Source organism: Rhea pennata, chromosome 5 (assembly GCF_028389875.1).
Source record: "Rhea pennata isolate bPtePen1 chromosome 5, bPtePen1.pri, whole genome shotgun sequence".
NCBI lineage: Eukaryota > Metazoa > Chordata > Aves > Rheiformes > Rheidae > Rhea > Rhea pennata.
The window spans coordinates 39,452,162-39,466,040 of record NC_084667.1 but is presented as its reverse complement, the minus strand read 5'-3'; the positions used below and the strand labels follow the sequence as shown (position 1 = coordinate 39,466,040).

At 53.3% G+C, this 13,879-nt stretch overlaps 1 protein-coding gene across 2 annotated transcripts in view; it reads right to left on the bottom strand.

Annotated features, from left to right (window-relative positions):
* DUSP8 (dual specificity phosphatase 8) overlaps window positions 1-13,879 on the bottom strand; it is a 55,576-nt gene that overhangs the window by 24,921 nt on the left and 16,776 nt on the right. For both annotated transcript variants that reach the window (XM_062577996.1, XM_062577997.1), the window contains exon 3: window positions 3,297-3,435. In XM_062577996.1, the coding sequence (XP_062433980.1) occupies window positions 3,297-3,435 (139 nt within the window). The remainder of the gene's footprint in view (window positions 1-3,296; window positions 3,436-13,879) is intronic.

Here is a 13,879-nt window from a genome sequence, read left to right as displayed (position 1 = left end):
TACAGGAAGGAGGAAACTGTGTGTGTTAGAAAGTGTGCCCAGCCTCCCTCTAAATGTTTTCAGCAGTATTTTTGAGTCATGATTTCCATATAAAACTCAGCAGCCATGACCCAGTGTTCTACATTTCAGTTCCTTTTTTCCACACATTAGTGGCCTGTGTTTCCCATTAGCAAATCGGCAGGCTCCAGGGTGTGCGGCTCATGACGCCGCAGCAAAAGGAGCACAAGAGGCTTTGCCAAAACCTCAGCAAGGCAATTACCAGCCACTTCTGGGAACACGCTCCCTCCTGCTCTGGCTGCAGCCACTCTTCAAGGACTTCTTTTCGACAGGGGAAATGGAGGGAGGAAGGGAAGGGCTCAGAAACCTGTTAACAGGTTTTAATTAGGATGTTTTAAACTTCACTTAGCACCTAGTACAGACAGACATACTCCTGCTTGTGACTCTTAGGTCTTGGCTAAACATAACAGATGAAGAGAATGGAAATGGCAGTGCCCAGCGTGGAGGATGTGTGCGTACACCCATAGGTGCACGTTTGGTCATGCATGCTTGGCAGTGGGGACACCGATGGTCAGAACGGGTCTGTGTCACACCTCACACCGAGCAAGCGCTGACTGCACTAAAGAAGGGGTAAGAGGTTTAAAGCCTGGAGAATAATGGCCAGGGAAGAGAAGAGTAATGTGTGCACAGCCATGAGCATCGCAGCAAGGCAAGCCAAAGTGGTCAGAAGCATTCTCAGAAGAGACCAGTACATGGCTGTGTGAGGCTTTTTTCAGGTCCAGGCTTTCTTTGCACTGCTGCTTGCCATCCCCAAGCACCTGAGCACCCTCCCAGCATGGGGCTGCAGGGAAAGCAGGCAGCTGCTCTGTGCCCAGATCACGTAAATGTCCCCCCTAACCTCCCATTGCTTTCCCAGAGCTGAGGAGGCTCCGGCGGGCTGCTGCCTCCCAGCCCTCTCCCCCCCTGGCTCTGTCTGTGCCAAATCACCAGGCAGAGTGATGGTGGCAGCCTGGCCCCGTCCCAGATACATGAACAGAGGGGAAGCACGGCCCTCTCCCAGCTATCACGCAGGTTTTCTGAATGTGAAAGCAGTAGTCAGTCGGAAATTGGGCTTTCAGGCCACCTCAGTGAGCCCTGTCACTGTTGCTGGCTGTTCCTGAAGGGAAACTCAGGTGATTTCTGCCAGCTAGCTCACACACCACAGCTTCCTCTTGCTTGACCCTGGAAAACCAGAAGTACTGCTGGTGGGTGCCGGGCTCATGCTGAGAAGGCTGTTTCCTGACCCATCCCAGTGACTAAGCAGGTTCCTTCCTAGCTGTGACCGAATCTCCCTTCTCCTTGTTATGCAATGTGCACCAAGCTGTGCCCTTGTTTATGCCATGACGACCTTGGAGCTGCAAGACTGCAGGCTGCCGCTGGCTGCAAGCAGCCATGCTGCTCTGCCACCCGGCTCGCAGCTTTGCTCTCGAGGAGTGGCCTCACCTCCACCCACTAGCCAGTCCTGCAACCCTGTCACCCCTGCCCTTATCCAGGTCAGGTCAATTATATTTACTGTGATTTTATGTAGGCCTTGCATCTTTCTGAAGCCCTCAGGTTGTCACATTTCTCTACTCTTGTCCTCATGACAATGCAACTACTCTTATTCCTATTTCAATGGCACTTGCTGATCCTAGCCAAGAGCAAGGCTCCCAGCGCGCTTAGTGCTGTACAAACACCTGGCGAGAGGCTGATCTTGCCCTCAGCACCCAATAAGCTCAGTCAAGCACAGCAGGAGAAATGTTAGTGGAAACTCAGCAAGGCAGGGGCTGAGCCAAGGTACCGCCAGGGAGCACCATCACTCACAGGCAATTCGTCACTGTCCACAGAGGCACTGGGGTGCCTTCCTGCCCCAACCTCTACAGACAAGTTAGGCGGCACGTTTAGGCTTGCCTGTGTTGGGTATCTTCCTCTTCATAACTATCCACAGATTTTGTTACACTGATCAAACTGCTGTGGGGTTTGTGGGGATGGTCACTCACTTCATCTGTGCAACAAAACAGACACAGAAGTTGGTATCTTTCTTCTTACCCCCCCCCCCCGAACAGGATCAGATCACAACAGGACAAGAACACGCCTGGGAAATGCCTCTTCTCTCTTCCTAGGTGCTCCTCATCTCAGTGCTTTTAGCAATGCCCAGGTGCCTGGCTGAGCTGATTAGTCTGCGGTGCTGCACATGTCAACATGTGCCACATCTCCATGGGCCAGAGCTGGCTGCTCATGCCTCGCTCATCTAGAGATGTATGGGAGGGTCACAAGCTCTAAGACAGGAAACAAGCCAGGCAGGAGCCATGCCTTCCTAGCCCCTGGGAATTACAGGGAGCTTTAACTTTCCCTTCAGCAGCTTGCCACCTCTTTATCCTCCTCTTTGTTGGGTCAGAGAGGTTCATTCATTGATTGCCCGCCCTGCTTTTCCCTCATGCCATCACCGAGCTGGGGGAGCGGTGCTGGCTCCGTAGCAGGGCTATAATTAGAGCAGTGTGCTCCCTCTCCTCCTGCACATTGCCTTCCTGGGGAATGCCAGCCCCAGAGGATCCCAATTCATTCCAGCGATAACCTTCATCCCCTGACCCTTTCCCTTCCCAATGAACCCATTGATTTCCTCTCCTCTCTGCTTAACAGCAGAGAGCGAGAGCAGAACTCTTGAATAGAGTCCAGCCCTTGGTGCATTCATCAGGGATTAAGCTGTGCAGGGATGGGGGAATGAAGTGCTGCTTTGGGTGACACGGTGACTGGATCTATGCAATCATTGCTCCATGGCACCTCGCTCCTCTGCACCACCAAGTCTCCAAAGCTACCTCTCAATTAGGCCTGCTGGTGGCCAGTTGTTGACTGGTTCTGGGAGCTCGAAGGCGCAAGGAGAGAAAGACTGCACTGGTCAGTGCTGTGTGGCCACAGCCACCTTAACTTCATGCTCATCACACAACTGCCAAGTGAAAGAGTAATGGAGTCCTGAACAACTGCAGGAAACACCACAGCCCCATGCGATTTGCCTGGGTGGCCAAGTAACTTTCCAAGGCCCATCTCCCTCCCTGGCTGTTCCCATCTCTCCCACCAGTCTTGGTGTCCTTGTGCCTAGGAGGAAAGGCCCATCTGGGAGTGAGGAAGAGGAGTCATGTACCTGAAGGTAGACACACACCCACTGGGAGCATTACAACACTGCCAGTCCAAGCAGCATCACCAGTCACTATCTCTTGCCCTCAAGAAGAAAGCTCTTCTCACCCTAGCCAGCAGGCAGAAGGCTCTGCTCTCCCTGCTCCTACCTGTGAGGATGGAGACACTGTGGAAACAGCTGTCCAGCTTGCCCAGGAGGATGGAGAGGAAACTGTCAGCAGCCAAGCCGTTCACATCTCGTGTGCTCTGGTCGTAGACTACCACGTCCTGGTGCTCTTCCGCCTCCACCTGCAGAGGAAATGGCCAGTATTAGAGAAAGGGTATAGAATGGGAGACTCGCATATGGCACATTGTTGTCCATAGCTGTTGTTTCAGTCTGGCTCATCTGGAGGACAGTCCCAGCCAGCCACCAAAGAAAAGCGAAGCAGAACATAGTTATACAACAAGCAGGAACCCTGGCTCCTCAGCTGGCCCACCCTGGGGAGAATGGCTCAATTCAAGTGCTGTGGGCACAAGCCCAGCACCGAACAGACAAAGAAACTGATTTTGGCTGGAGAAAACAATTCCTGAAGGTTGAATGACAGGACCTGCCCAGGGAGCTGGGGCAGGAGAGAAAGACAACATGAGATGGTCACAGAGAGAACCCACTCACTGCCCCTCTTCTGCTGCTGGTGTGGGTTGAGGAGAGGGACCCAGAGCAGGGAAGTGTGTACCACCCCTGTGTCTGCCACCTCTCACCAGGCTGCCATCTGTCTAGCTCAAAGCCTTTACATGAGCGGGCTCTGCTCACAAGGCCACAGCCCAGAAGGTTTCATGTAGAGCAAGGCTCTCACTCTGCTCCATGGATATAAATGAATTTTTCAGCACAAACGCCAGAGCAGCCATGCCAACTGCGAGTGCTTCGGAGTATTCTACTCAAAATACAGCTCCTTCCCAACGCCCACCCTCGGCTTTCTATTACTTAACTGCATCCCAGAATTCCTTGCGACACCTGCACACAGCCAAGTCCTCCTCCTCTCTGGCAGTCCCAGCCCGCGTGTACCCACAGACAGTCCCTGAGCTATCCATATAAGCTGTGCTCTTTCATCGTATCCTCATCACCAAACCTTTGTGCTAAAATGCTCCTTTCCAAGCTGGCTGGCTGGTATCGAAGGTATTTGGGCCTGACTTTTAAAGGCAGGAATGCTCCCAGCACTGGCTTTGTCCTCCAGCTGGAGCTACTGCTGAGAAGGGGGCTTGAGTGACAGCTCCTGTGTCACTCTCATATGACTTTATCTGTCATGAACAGCACCCAGACCCTGCTGTGTTGCAGGATTTCTGGGGCAGGCCAGTTTGCAGGGCATAGCAAGGATCCAGGCAAATGTCTCTTCAGTGACAAGTCTCATGATGTCCGGTCATGAGTAGATTGGAAGGAGAGAGCTCAAGGCATAGCCAGCAGTGCCTATGTCTAAAGGAAGGTTAATGCATTAAAAGAAGATAAAAATCCTTGCAGAGCCATGGCTCAGCGCATCTGCTGAATAGTCTGATGGATGGCATACGCCTGCCTCGCAAGTTCCTGGCCTCCCACCCTTCAGGGTAAGGCGCATCGATCATGTTGTAGGAGGAGGAGGCAGCAGCTGTGGTGCAAAGATGGTACAAAAACAGCCATCCATGTCTAGCCTGGAGGGGATGACAAAGCTGTCTCCATTGTGTCCCCAGTCATAGCTTAGCTGGGGGCAAGGAGGGAGGGGCTGTAACCCATGTAACAAGTTTGTTGTTCTCTGCTAGGGCTTGTGTTGAAGTTGCCTTGCAGAAACCCTCTGCCAGCACTGCAGGGTTAGGAACCATCTACCGTATCTCACTGATGTTTTGCAGCTTGGGTGCAGATCCCACACAACAAGGTTGTCCTCATCTGTCCCCGTTTGCCAGCTAGAGCCCCCAAGTTCATGCCTCTGTCTCCATCGAGTCTAGTGGGCTTCTCAGTCAGCTTTCATTAAGCCCACGCAGCCATCCCTGGGGCTGAGAGCCGAGACCAGCCACCCCGGGAGCCTTAGATCCGTGTCTGCAGTCTGATGTGTCTCACTCCGTACACCTTCACTGCCATAAACGCAGCACAGTGCCAGTGGACACTTGTACGGCCCTTTCATAATCAAAGTATTGCTGTGTTGGCCCTATCCTTCTCTGTGCAAATGGCAGAGCATGGTCTTGGCCAGCGGCAGCCTGTCATACCACTGCTTCAACATTTTCTATGAGGCTCCATATTACTCAGGGAAGAAGAGCACCAGGCGTCACTTCCCTGTCAGCCCGCAAGGTAGTTGCAGAAAGCGGAGCTGAGCCCTCATCGCAGCAGGGCTGGAGTGCCTTAGGCCAAAGCAACCAGCATTTCCAGCTCCCTGAGGTCTAAAATCTCTTTAGGAGACCCCTTGAACTGCTAAGTATCTATAAACACCTGCCTCCTTTCAATATATCGCTTCCATGCAATGTCTTACTGCCTAAACGGATTCACTAGGGGTTGCTGCAGGTATTAACATAGCCCCAAATGAAATGCTCCAAATTCATCACCCCTTGGCAAGGTATATGTGACAGCTGAAGGTGCAAAGACAGAGTCGATCTTCCTGAGGTAGATTGAGTCCAAATCCAGAGTCCAATTGCTGGTAGCAGCGAAGCAGCAGCTGCTAAGTCCACAGCCAGAACCCAGGCTGTGCTGCGCTACCGCTTTGACACCCTGTTGCAGGTGCTTCCCTCCTTTGAAACGTGAGCTACATCCAAATAAAACCGCAGCGCGCACCAATTTAGCTGAGCTCATCATGCCTCCTCACTGCAGTGGAGGGCCAGCCTTGTGCTGTCAGAAATCGCTGCCAGAGCATTGTACACAGATCTGCAACAGCAAGAGGCGTTTCTCGGAGGAAGTACCAGTCCCCTCCCCAGCACCGTGAACTGGAAAGCAAAACTGACCACACCAGTCAGCAGAAAGAAGGGAAAAAAGGAAGTGGCATAATGACAGGGAAGAAAAAAGGGCACTGGAATTCTAAGATAAGACAATACAAGCTGCTTAGGCTGCCCTGGGTAAAATTAGTGGCCATCTATGGAAATCTCATCTTCATTATCCTTTGTGCATTTAATAATACACAGTACTATTTTTATAAGGCTAGCTGCTCAAAACATGGGCAAATCCCTTCAGCTGAGATGCAGTTACATTAACACAAGGAAGCCACTTCAGTGTAAATTAGCTAAGGATTGACTCCAGCATATCTTACTTAGCTATCCCTGGCCAAAAGGCACAGCATGGAAACAAGTCAGCCACCGTGGAGCAGGAGTTTGGCCTGGCAGTACGAGCACCCGCCAGGACGGTTGCAGGGGGCTAGCCGGGGAGATAACAGCTCTGGCCGAGCAGAATTATCCCACAATAGGATTTAGTGTTCCTTCCACCCAGGGAGGCTTTGTTTTGGCCATTACTGACGGGTTGCTGGGCAACAGCAGATATGTGTGACATGGTTTACATCTTAATAAAGTTATAAGGTTTCACTCAATGTAAATGCCAAACAAGCATTGGTCTTGCATGGCCTGGCTGCAGAAAATAAATATTGTGTTTGCTGGGGCTAAGTCTGTGGAAACAGTCGAAGAAGAGAGATCTGCTTGAAATGAAAAGACATTGCTTGCAGCAGGCACACAAGGAACCCTCACAGTCTTGTAGAGCCCCTTGCCCACGGATGGAAAGAAGTTTAACCAGGTTCTTTGGTTCCTGATGCGCTCATGGTCCTCAGGGAAGGCAAAGGATCATCTCTGGTCCTAAACACATGGAGGTGAATAGCTGAGCGGGCGTAGAGGAGGAGGCTAAAGATGAAGAAATGTTCAAGGGCAGATTGGTGCCTCTACCTGACAGGGGAGAGGCTGAAGAGGACTCCCTCCCTGGGCACCATCTCTAGGAAAGGAGCTGGGGCTGTGCAGGCCTCAGGCAACACAGCGATGACTTCACTTCCCCTCCCACTGCTGACTGGACTAGCATTCCTGAGGGTGCTGCCCACTGCGATGGCCTCCATGCCACGGGAGCTGCAGTAACCAAGCCTAAAGCCCTTCCCTTCCAGGCAGCATGGCCAGAAAGGGTCCCTCCACCCAGCTGGCAGGAAATGGGAGGCCAAGGCCCATCAAGCCTTTTGGCCACAAGCTGAGGTTCAGTAGGGCATTAGGATCAGCTTGCAAACACATGCACGTGTTTCAAAACCAGCCTGCCCACCCCACCCACTGGAGGTGTCCCAGATTTGTGCCTGACATCATGCCCTGGCCAGCACAGGAGGCTCCCCTTTGGCCACCATTTGCGGTTGCACTGCCTTTAAAGGAGCTGAGCGGTCAAAGGGAACACAGCAGCTCTGTAAGGCAAGACCCATGCATCCCAGCACATGGTCCCTAGCCTAATGTGCCACAAACCTCCTGGCTCCATCACCTTGGATGTCCTGGGTCTGGCTGCAGGGACCATATCACCAGTGGACACATTGCTCCGGTAATTCAACTGAGAGTCCCAGCTCAGGAAATCAGAAGTGGAATTAGGCCAGTCTACTCACCAGCTTCTCACCAAGCCTTTCAGGAGCTCGCTGCAGCACAGGCCTAGGCTCTCCTGGGGAGATGGCACATTTCCGTGCTGATGGAGGAGCAGGAATCCTGCCTGGAGCAGGGAATGCTGGAGCCCATCCAACAGCTCAAACCAAACTGCAGCAGAGATCAACATCTTTGTGCCAACTCCACTGCTCCCTTTTACCTCTCATCTTTAGGCTCCAGCCAAAAATGACTCTCTTCTGGACATTTTGTCCTTAGTGCTTGGTAGTTCAACAGGTCTCAGACCAAGACAACTGAATAACACTGGTGTGGGGCTGGCCAGCTCTTCCCGGCATGGCACCGCGAGAGTCCCTGCTCTTTCTGCCACAGCCTCCTCAGCTGCTAAGTGGGTTTAATGATACTTGTCTACTGTGCAAAGCACTCGGAGTACTACAGGTGATTTGGGCCAAGATAAGAGCTAGGTGTTCTTATTACCCAAATTACTACAGACATCTCAGTCACACATTGTTTCAAAACACAGTGAATCATGCCCCTGAAATAACAGTACTTCCATAAACATACAAAGCAGCCAGGCACACAGCTCGAAAATAAGCACTGGCTTTCCCTAAAGCCAAACAGCTGCTTCCAGAGCCATGCTCCTAAAGTAAATAAGTGTCTCCACAGTCCTAATAGACCGCTGTCATGCCTCAAACCACTGTGACAGCTACTGCAGGGGTAGCTACATCTCAGGAAGTGAAAGCAGGTGTAGCAGTGGACAGACTTTCTAGGGAGGCTTTGAAGAAGTGGAACTTTCAACATTTCCCTCAAGAAGTCAAAATAAAACTCTAAGCAGAAACTGAGCAGGGATTCCCCCAAACCTCTTTCCCTTAAACAGCACAAGGATCTACATTGCTCCATTCATCACAGAGAAAAGGGTTGAAATACAACAACAAAGCAGGGCAACCACTGGCAGTGGATTTTTTATGCAGAGGAAGACTATTGCTAACTGGAAAACAAATGGTTGCTGAAGTTTTCGAGGCCAGCCAGCAACCCTGCCAGGGAGCTCTGATCCCTGTCCTGGCACCATGGAGATGCATCTGCCTGGTGCGGACACGGCACGCAAAAAGGGTTGAGGAGCTTCGTGTTGTCTAGGGCTCAGCGTAAGCCTGTTTCAAGACAACAAGGAAGGGATTATTTAATTTCCCCATTTCTTCTTTCCCACAAAATGGTAGTTTCCCAAGACTTGCACCAAGAAAGCCAGGAGCTGTAGTTAACCTATGGCACTGCTCCAAACCAGAGCATCCACAAGAGTTATTAACAAGAGGAGGAAGAAGGTGGAAATGCTCCCTATGCCAAGGTGATGGCATGGAAATTGCTACTGTTCCTTAACATCACTATGCACAGAGGGGTGCAAGCGTAGGGAGAAGCAAATTAGTACACAGGGGCACAAATACTTCCATCAGCTTTACTTATGTCTCTGCAGGCTTTGCTCCGTTTTAACCTGCGTGCTCCTGCTCCCCATCAAAACGTGGGTAAACTGCGATCCCTGCCTGGGGCAGTGCCATGCCAGGATGCACGGATCACACTCTCTGTAGATGCCCACGCAAGGGAGGAGGAGGAGAGAGCACACCAAGGTGGGGTTTCAGACCTGCCCTCTCGGCCGCGGGCGGCCGCCGCCGCAGCTGCCCGGCCGGCCGCCTTTGTCTCTCCGGCCGGCCCTGGCGGCAGGAAACGCGGGAGGAGGCGGGGGGCTGTCAGGAGGGATAATGGGGCCGGACAATTGCGCCACTGATGTCACCCTTCCTGCCATCTGCCCGGGCGCCGGCGCCTCCCCCTCTGCACTCTGCACGCGCCCCGGGCACCCGCGGGCACCCACCCGGCACCAGCTCACCCCACTGCCAGCCCCCCTCCCCGAGCCGCCCAGCAGAGGGTACTGCTCTCCCACCAATGCAACGCCACCGCTGCTCGCTGCCCTGCGCAGGCTGGAAGCAGGGAGGGGACAAAGCCACATGTCACTTTGGCCCTGCAGACCTCTCCAAAATCCCAGGCACACTCTCTGGTCCTACCTGAGAGTGCAGGTATATCCTGCCTGCCTGAAATTTGGATGGGAACTTTTACACCCTCCCTCTGGCAGGCAGGGCTCAGACCTGGGAAGTTTTGACCTGACCTGCATTCAACTCCAGCCCTGCTGGTCCCCTGGGCAACCGCTGTCTCCAGGGATGGGGACACAGACAGGTAACGTGGCCTTCCCGTCCCTGCACATGGGCCCAGACCTCAATTTTATCATTCAGCAGGTGCAAAGCTACCAGGAGAGGCAGGGAGCCTACAAAGGCTGAGGTTCTCCTCCTTTGTATTGCCCGCAACAGCACATTTTCTGGTTTACTTTCAGATCCTGAGTTTCCTTCTTGGACTGGTTTACTTTCAGATCCCGAGTCTCCTTCTTGGATACCAGCACATCTCTTCTTCCTGCTACCACATGCCTCAGCCCGCCCCTGTGGGCACAGCAGCTCCCAGGACCAGGGGACAGGGATGCATACCACAGTAGAGCATCAACCTCATTCAACTTCAAATCTTCTCCAAGGCATCCCTTCGGCCTCAGTGCTGTGGTTCCACACCAGATAACCTAACAGCCCTCCTCAAGTGACACTTTTTTCCCCATGTAACCAAGGAACAGCCATCTGTCCACCCTGGGGGTTGCTGTCCAGGATGTCCACCTGTCCATCAGACCTAGGTGGGATGTCCGCCCAGGGCTGCTAATGCAGTTACAGGCATGATTTTTCCAGTGCTCTGCTCTGTTCTTCTCCAAAGGGAGCTGAGCCCTTTGAAAGGTCTGTCCCTAAAAGCATAGCCTCTTGTGAGATAAATTAGAGCTGCTAATAATCCGCTTTGAAGATATCTGCTCCATTTTTTTGCTCCATTTCCATTTCTGCTGCTTCCCCTGGCTGGCAGCCAATGTCTGTCCTTCCCTTCTGGTACCTAGCCCCCATTCTCACTCCTCTTCAGCAGAAACACCTCTCTTCAGGGTTTTCTGTTTTTTCTTCCCCCCCCCCCCCCCCCCCCCGGCTCAGCCAGTTCTCCAGCCACATCCCTCACCTGCTCAGCCCACACAGAGCTGTGAGCATCTCCCTTCACCAACTGCAGACCCCAAACCCTTTGTTTTCAGACCCCGGTGGAGCCGCCACCTTCCCTTTTGTCCCTCTGGAAGCAGAGACACTTCCACTAACTAATACTTACAAATCTGCCAAGGCCACATTCCTCTTTTGTTAATCCCCTTCTCCCTGCCTTGCAACATTGCCCTCCCTCTGAGCTCAGCAGCAATAGCCATCCACCCACTTAATGCATTTAAGGAGGTTTAGAGGGAGACAGGATATGGAAAGGGTACAAAGGTAAGAATTTTTGATGGAGGTCTAAAACAGCTTGCCTTATCTCTCCAAGGGTATATAAATCCTGAGCCCAAATCATACTGATTTCGTAGGTCACAAAATACATCCTTGACTGAAGTGGCCAAAACTGGAAGCTGGGGGGGGGGGGGGGGAGAGAGAGAAAAAAGCATACATCACCCCAAAGACATGCCTCTTTTTAGATACACTGCTCTTGGGTCTGGGCACAAAAGGCTCAGAAACCCTGAGCCATAGCCATCATAGCACGGAGAGCAGCTCTGTCAGAGTAAGGACAAATACCCGTGACGCATGCCAGATGAGGACACGGCTGTGACCACCACCCCCCCCCCCCCCCCCGCCTTCCTCCTCCCCCAGCTTCCTAGGGCAAGTGGCTTAAACTCACAAGGGTGCCCTGGAGCTTAATTAATTCCTGTGCTGAGTGCTCTGGGAGGCCTCGGGTGCCAGGGGAGATTAAGGAAGGGCCTGCTTGGAAAGGCAGTGGGGGCATGTTTGCTCTCAGCTGGGGATGCGCTGGGAGATATTTCAGCCTTGCCAAAAAGCAAAAAAACAGCAAAGCAGCAGCAGCAGCAGAGAACTAAAGCTCATGAATATACCTCTACCCCTCCCCCTGCAACGTCCCTGCCATGAGGCTGTAATCCTGTCCCGAGCCAATACCTGGACCATTATGTAATGACCTGCAAGAGCGGGGAGGAAGAAGCTTTTCCTGCACCTTGCTCCTGCCAGCGACGAGATGCGGAGCTGGCTGGCAATTGCTAGGGGGGTACCCAGGGCCCTTCAGGATGGGACCAGCTTGCACAGCTCGCAGTCCATTAGCATGATGGAGCAGGGGGCAGAAGCCACACTGCAGGGAGGGCTGGCTGGACTCTCTGGCTGCCCCTGCAGCAATCCCCGCCTGCTGTGGCTCCTCTGCACAGCTGTGGAGCCACAGAGCTGCAGGCTTGCTCCAGGTTTGCAGAAGGCATCAGCTGACGTTAACTCTTCCCGCTCTCCCTTGCCAGTCCTCCTGTTCCTTCCCTCACCCCCCGCATTAGTTCTGCTGCTGCTCCACGTGATGGTGTCCACTGCAGAGGTGACCCTAACCAAGAGGAGGGCAGAGGCACCTCTTGCTAGTTCCTAGCTTGCAAAAACTGATTATTCTGCTTTATTCTCCCGAGGATTTAAGAACAGCTAAATCCGTTCAGGAATCATTCTCTGCAATCCCCTCCAAATCGCCCAGCCTGGAGCATCACTAAAGCAGATTGGAGGCAACCCGCCGCCCCCCTTCCCGCGCCATGAACCTCCCTGATCCAGGCAGGGTGATGTCACCAGCAGCCAATGCGGATGGCGGCGCGCGCGCAAGGCTGGCGGGGGGAGGACTCCACAGATGGCTCCAGCTGGGCCCAGCATTTGATTAATCGCCTGAATTACCCTCACTTTGCCATAAAATTACAAGGTGGGGGGGGGGGGCAACCGGGAAATGGTAAAAGCGGGAGCAACCCGAAGAGAGAGCAAGCTCTGATGGGAGGACATCGCCCCTCGCTGCGTAGCAGCCCTCTGCATCCCTGCACCAGGGGCCAAGGGCTTTACTCCTGCCAGGGGAACTGCATACTGCTGGGCCTAATGTGTTCCCAGCCCCACTGCCATGCTACCCAGGCGGAGGGGGGGGCATGGGGCAGGATGGCTTCAGGGCATTTGCCTGGTGGAAGGGGTTATGCCAAAGCAGACCTCAAGAGTCCCCAGCTTGGAAGGTGCTGAGATACTTGACCCTTCCCTGCTGACCATGGCTGGAAGACACCTCAGGGCTCAGCAGCAGGTGCCACTGGCAGAGAGAGGTTGGGGGGAGGTGTCTCTCCCTTTGGAAATGCCACAGGCACAGATGCTGGGTCCACCCCTCTGTGAGTGGCCACATGGTCACTGAGCACCATTGGCAATGTTAGGCCACCCCAAAGCAGCACCCGAAGCCGTGCTACACCTCTTCCTCCACTTGGCCTAAATATGCAGGCACCTGAATGGAGGTGAGGGATAGCTGCAAACCCCTTTTGGCAGCAGACACAGGCTCCCCTTTCTGTTGCCCCACTCACAATTAGTTCTCACTGACGTGAATCCTACTGGTAGGGATTATCCTCATTAACCCCTGCAGTCCTGGAGGGGTTGGCAGATGGGATGCTCTGACAGGTGGGAAGCAGGGAGTGGGCTGATTGTACAACAGCACTGCAAAGCACACTCGCAGGAGGCCCATGGACACACTTCCACACTTATGAAAGGGCCTGCGGCATAGCCAGCTGGGCTAGTTCACGGGGATCCAAGAGGGGAAAAGAATCCTCCGAGCCTGTCACCAACCAGGTGACAGCAGAGTTCTTTGGCAGCATCTGCACAGAGAGTAGGACCCATGAGGTCCCTTGTGGGAGCTGCTGTGGGGGCACCCAGCGGTATTTCAAACAGCTGAGAAGATCAGGGCTGGAGCCCAGTTCCATGGCTCCGAGCCACCACTATTATTTAACTAGGAGAGATAGAGAGAGGAGCCTGGGAGAGATAATATGCCATGACACTGGATAAGAGTTTCTGGCGTCACAAGGGAGGAGGATTACATGTCCCTGAATGGAGTTAGAAATGACAGAGGGGAGGGGAAGAGTTTTTAGCAAGGGATTAAGCTTACAGCTTCAGGAAGGCTTTGGTGGGGTTGTTTGCCAGTGTACAACAATTCCTAAGGCTGATATACCTGTTAGACTTGCCTGAGGAGGGCTCCTCGATGGGGAAGCCACATCACTGGGGTGGGAAGAAGGAACAGGTCCCTGAGGACAGCCCTAGGGGCCTGTGGACTCATGAGCTCATGCTCCATCTCT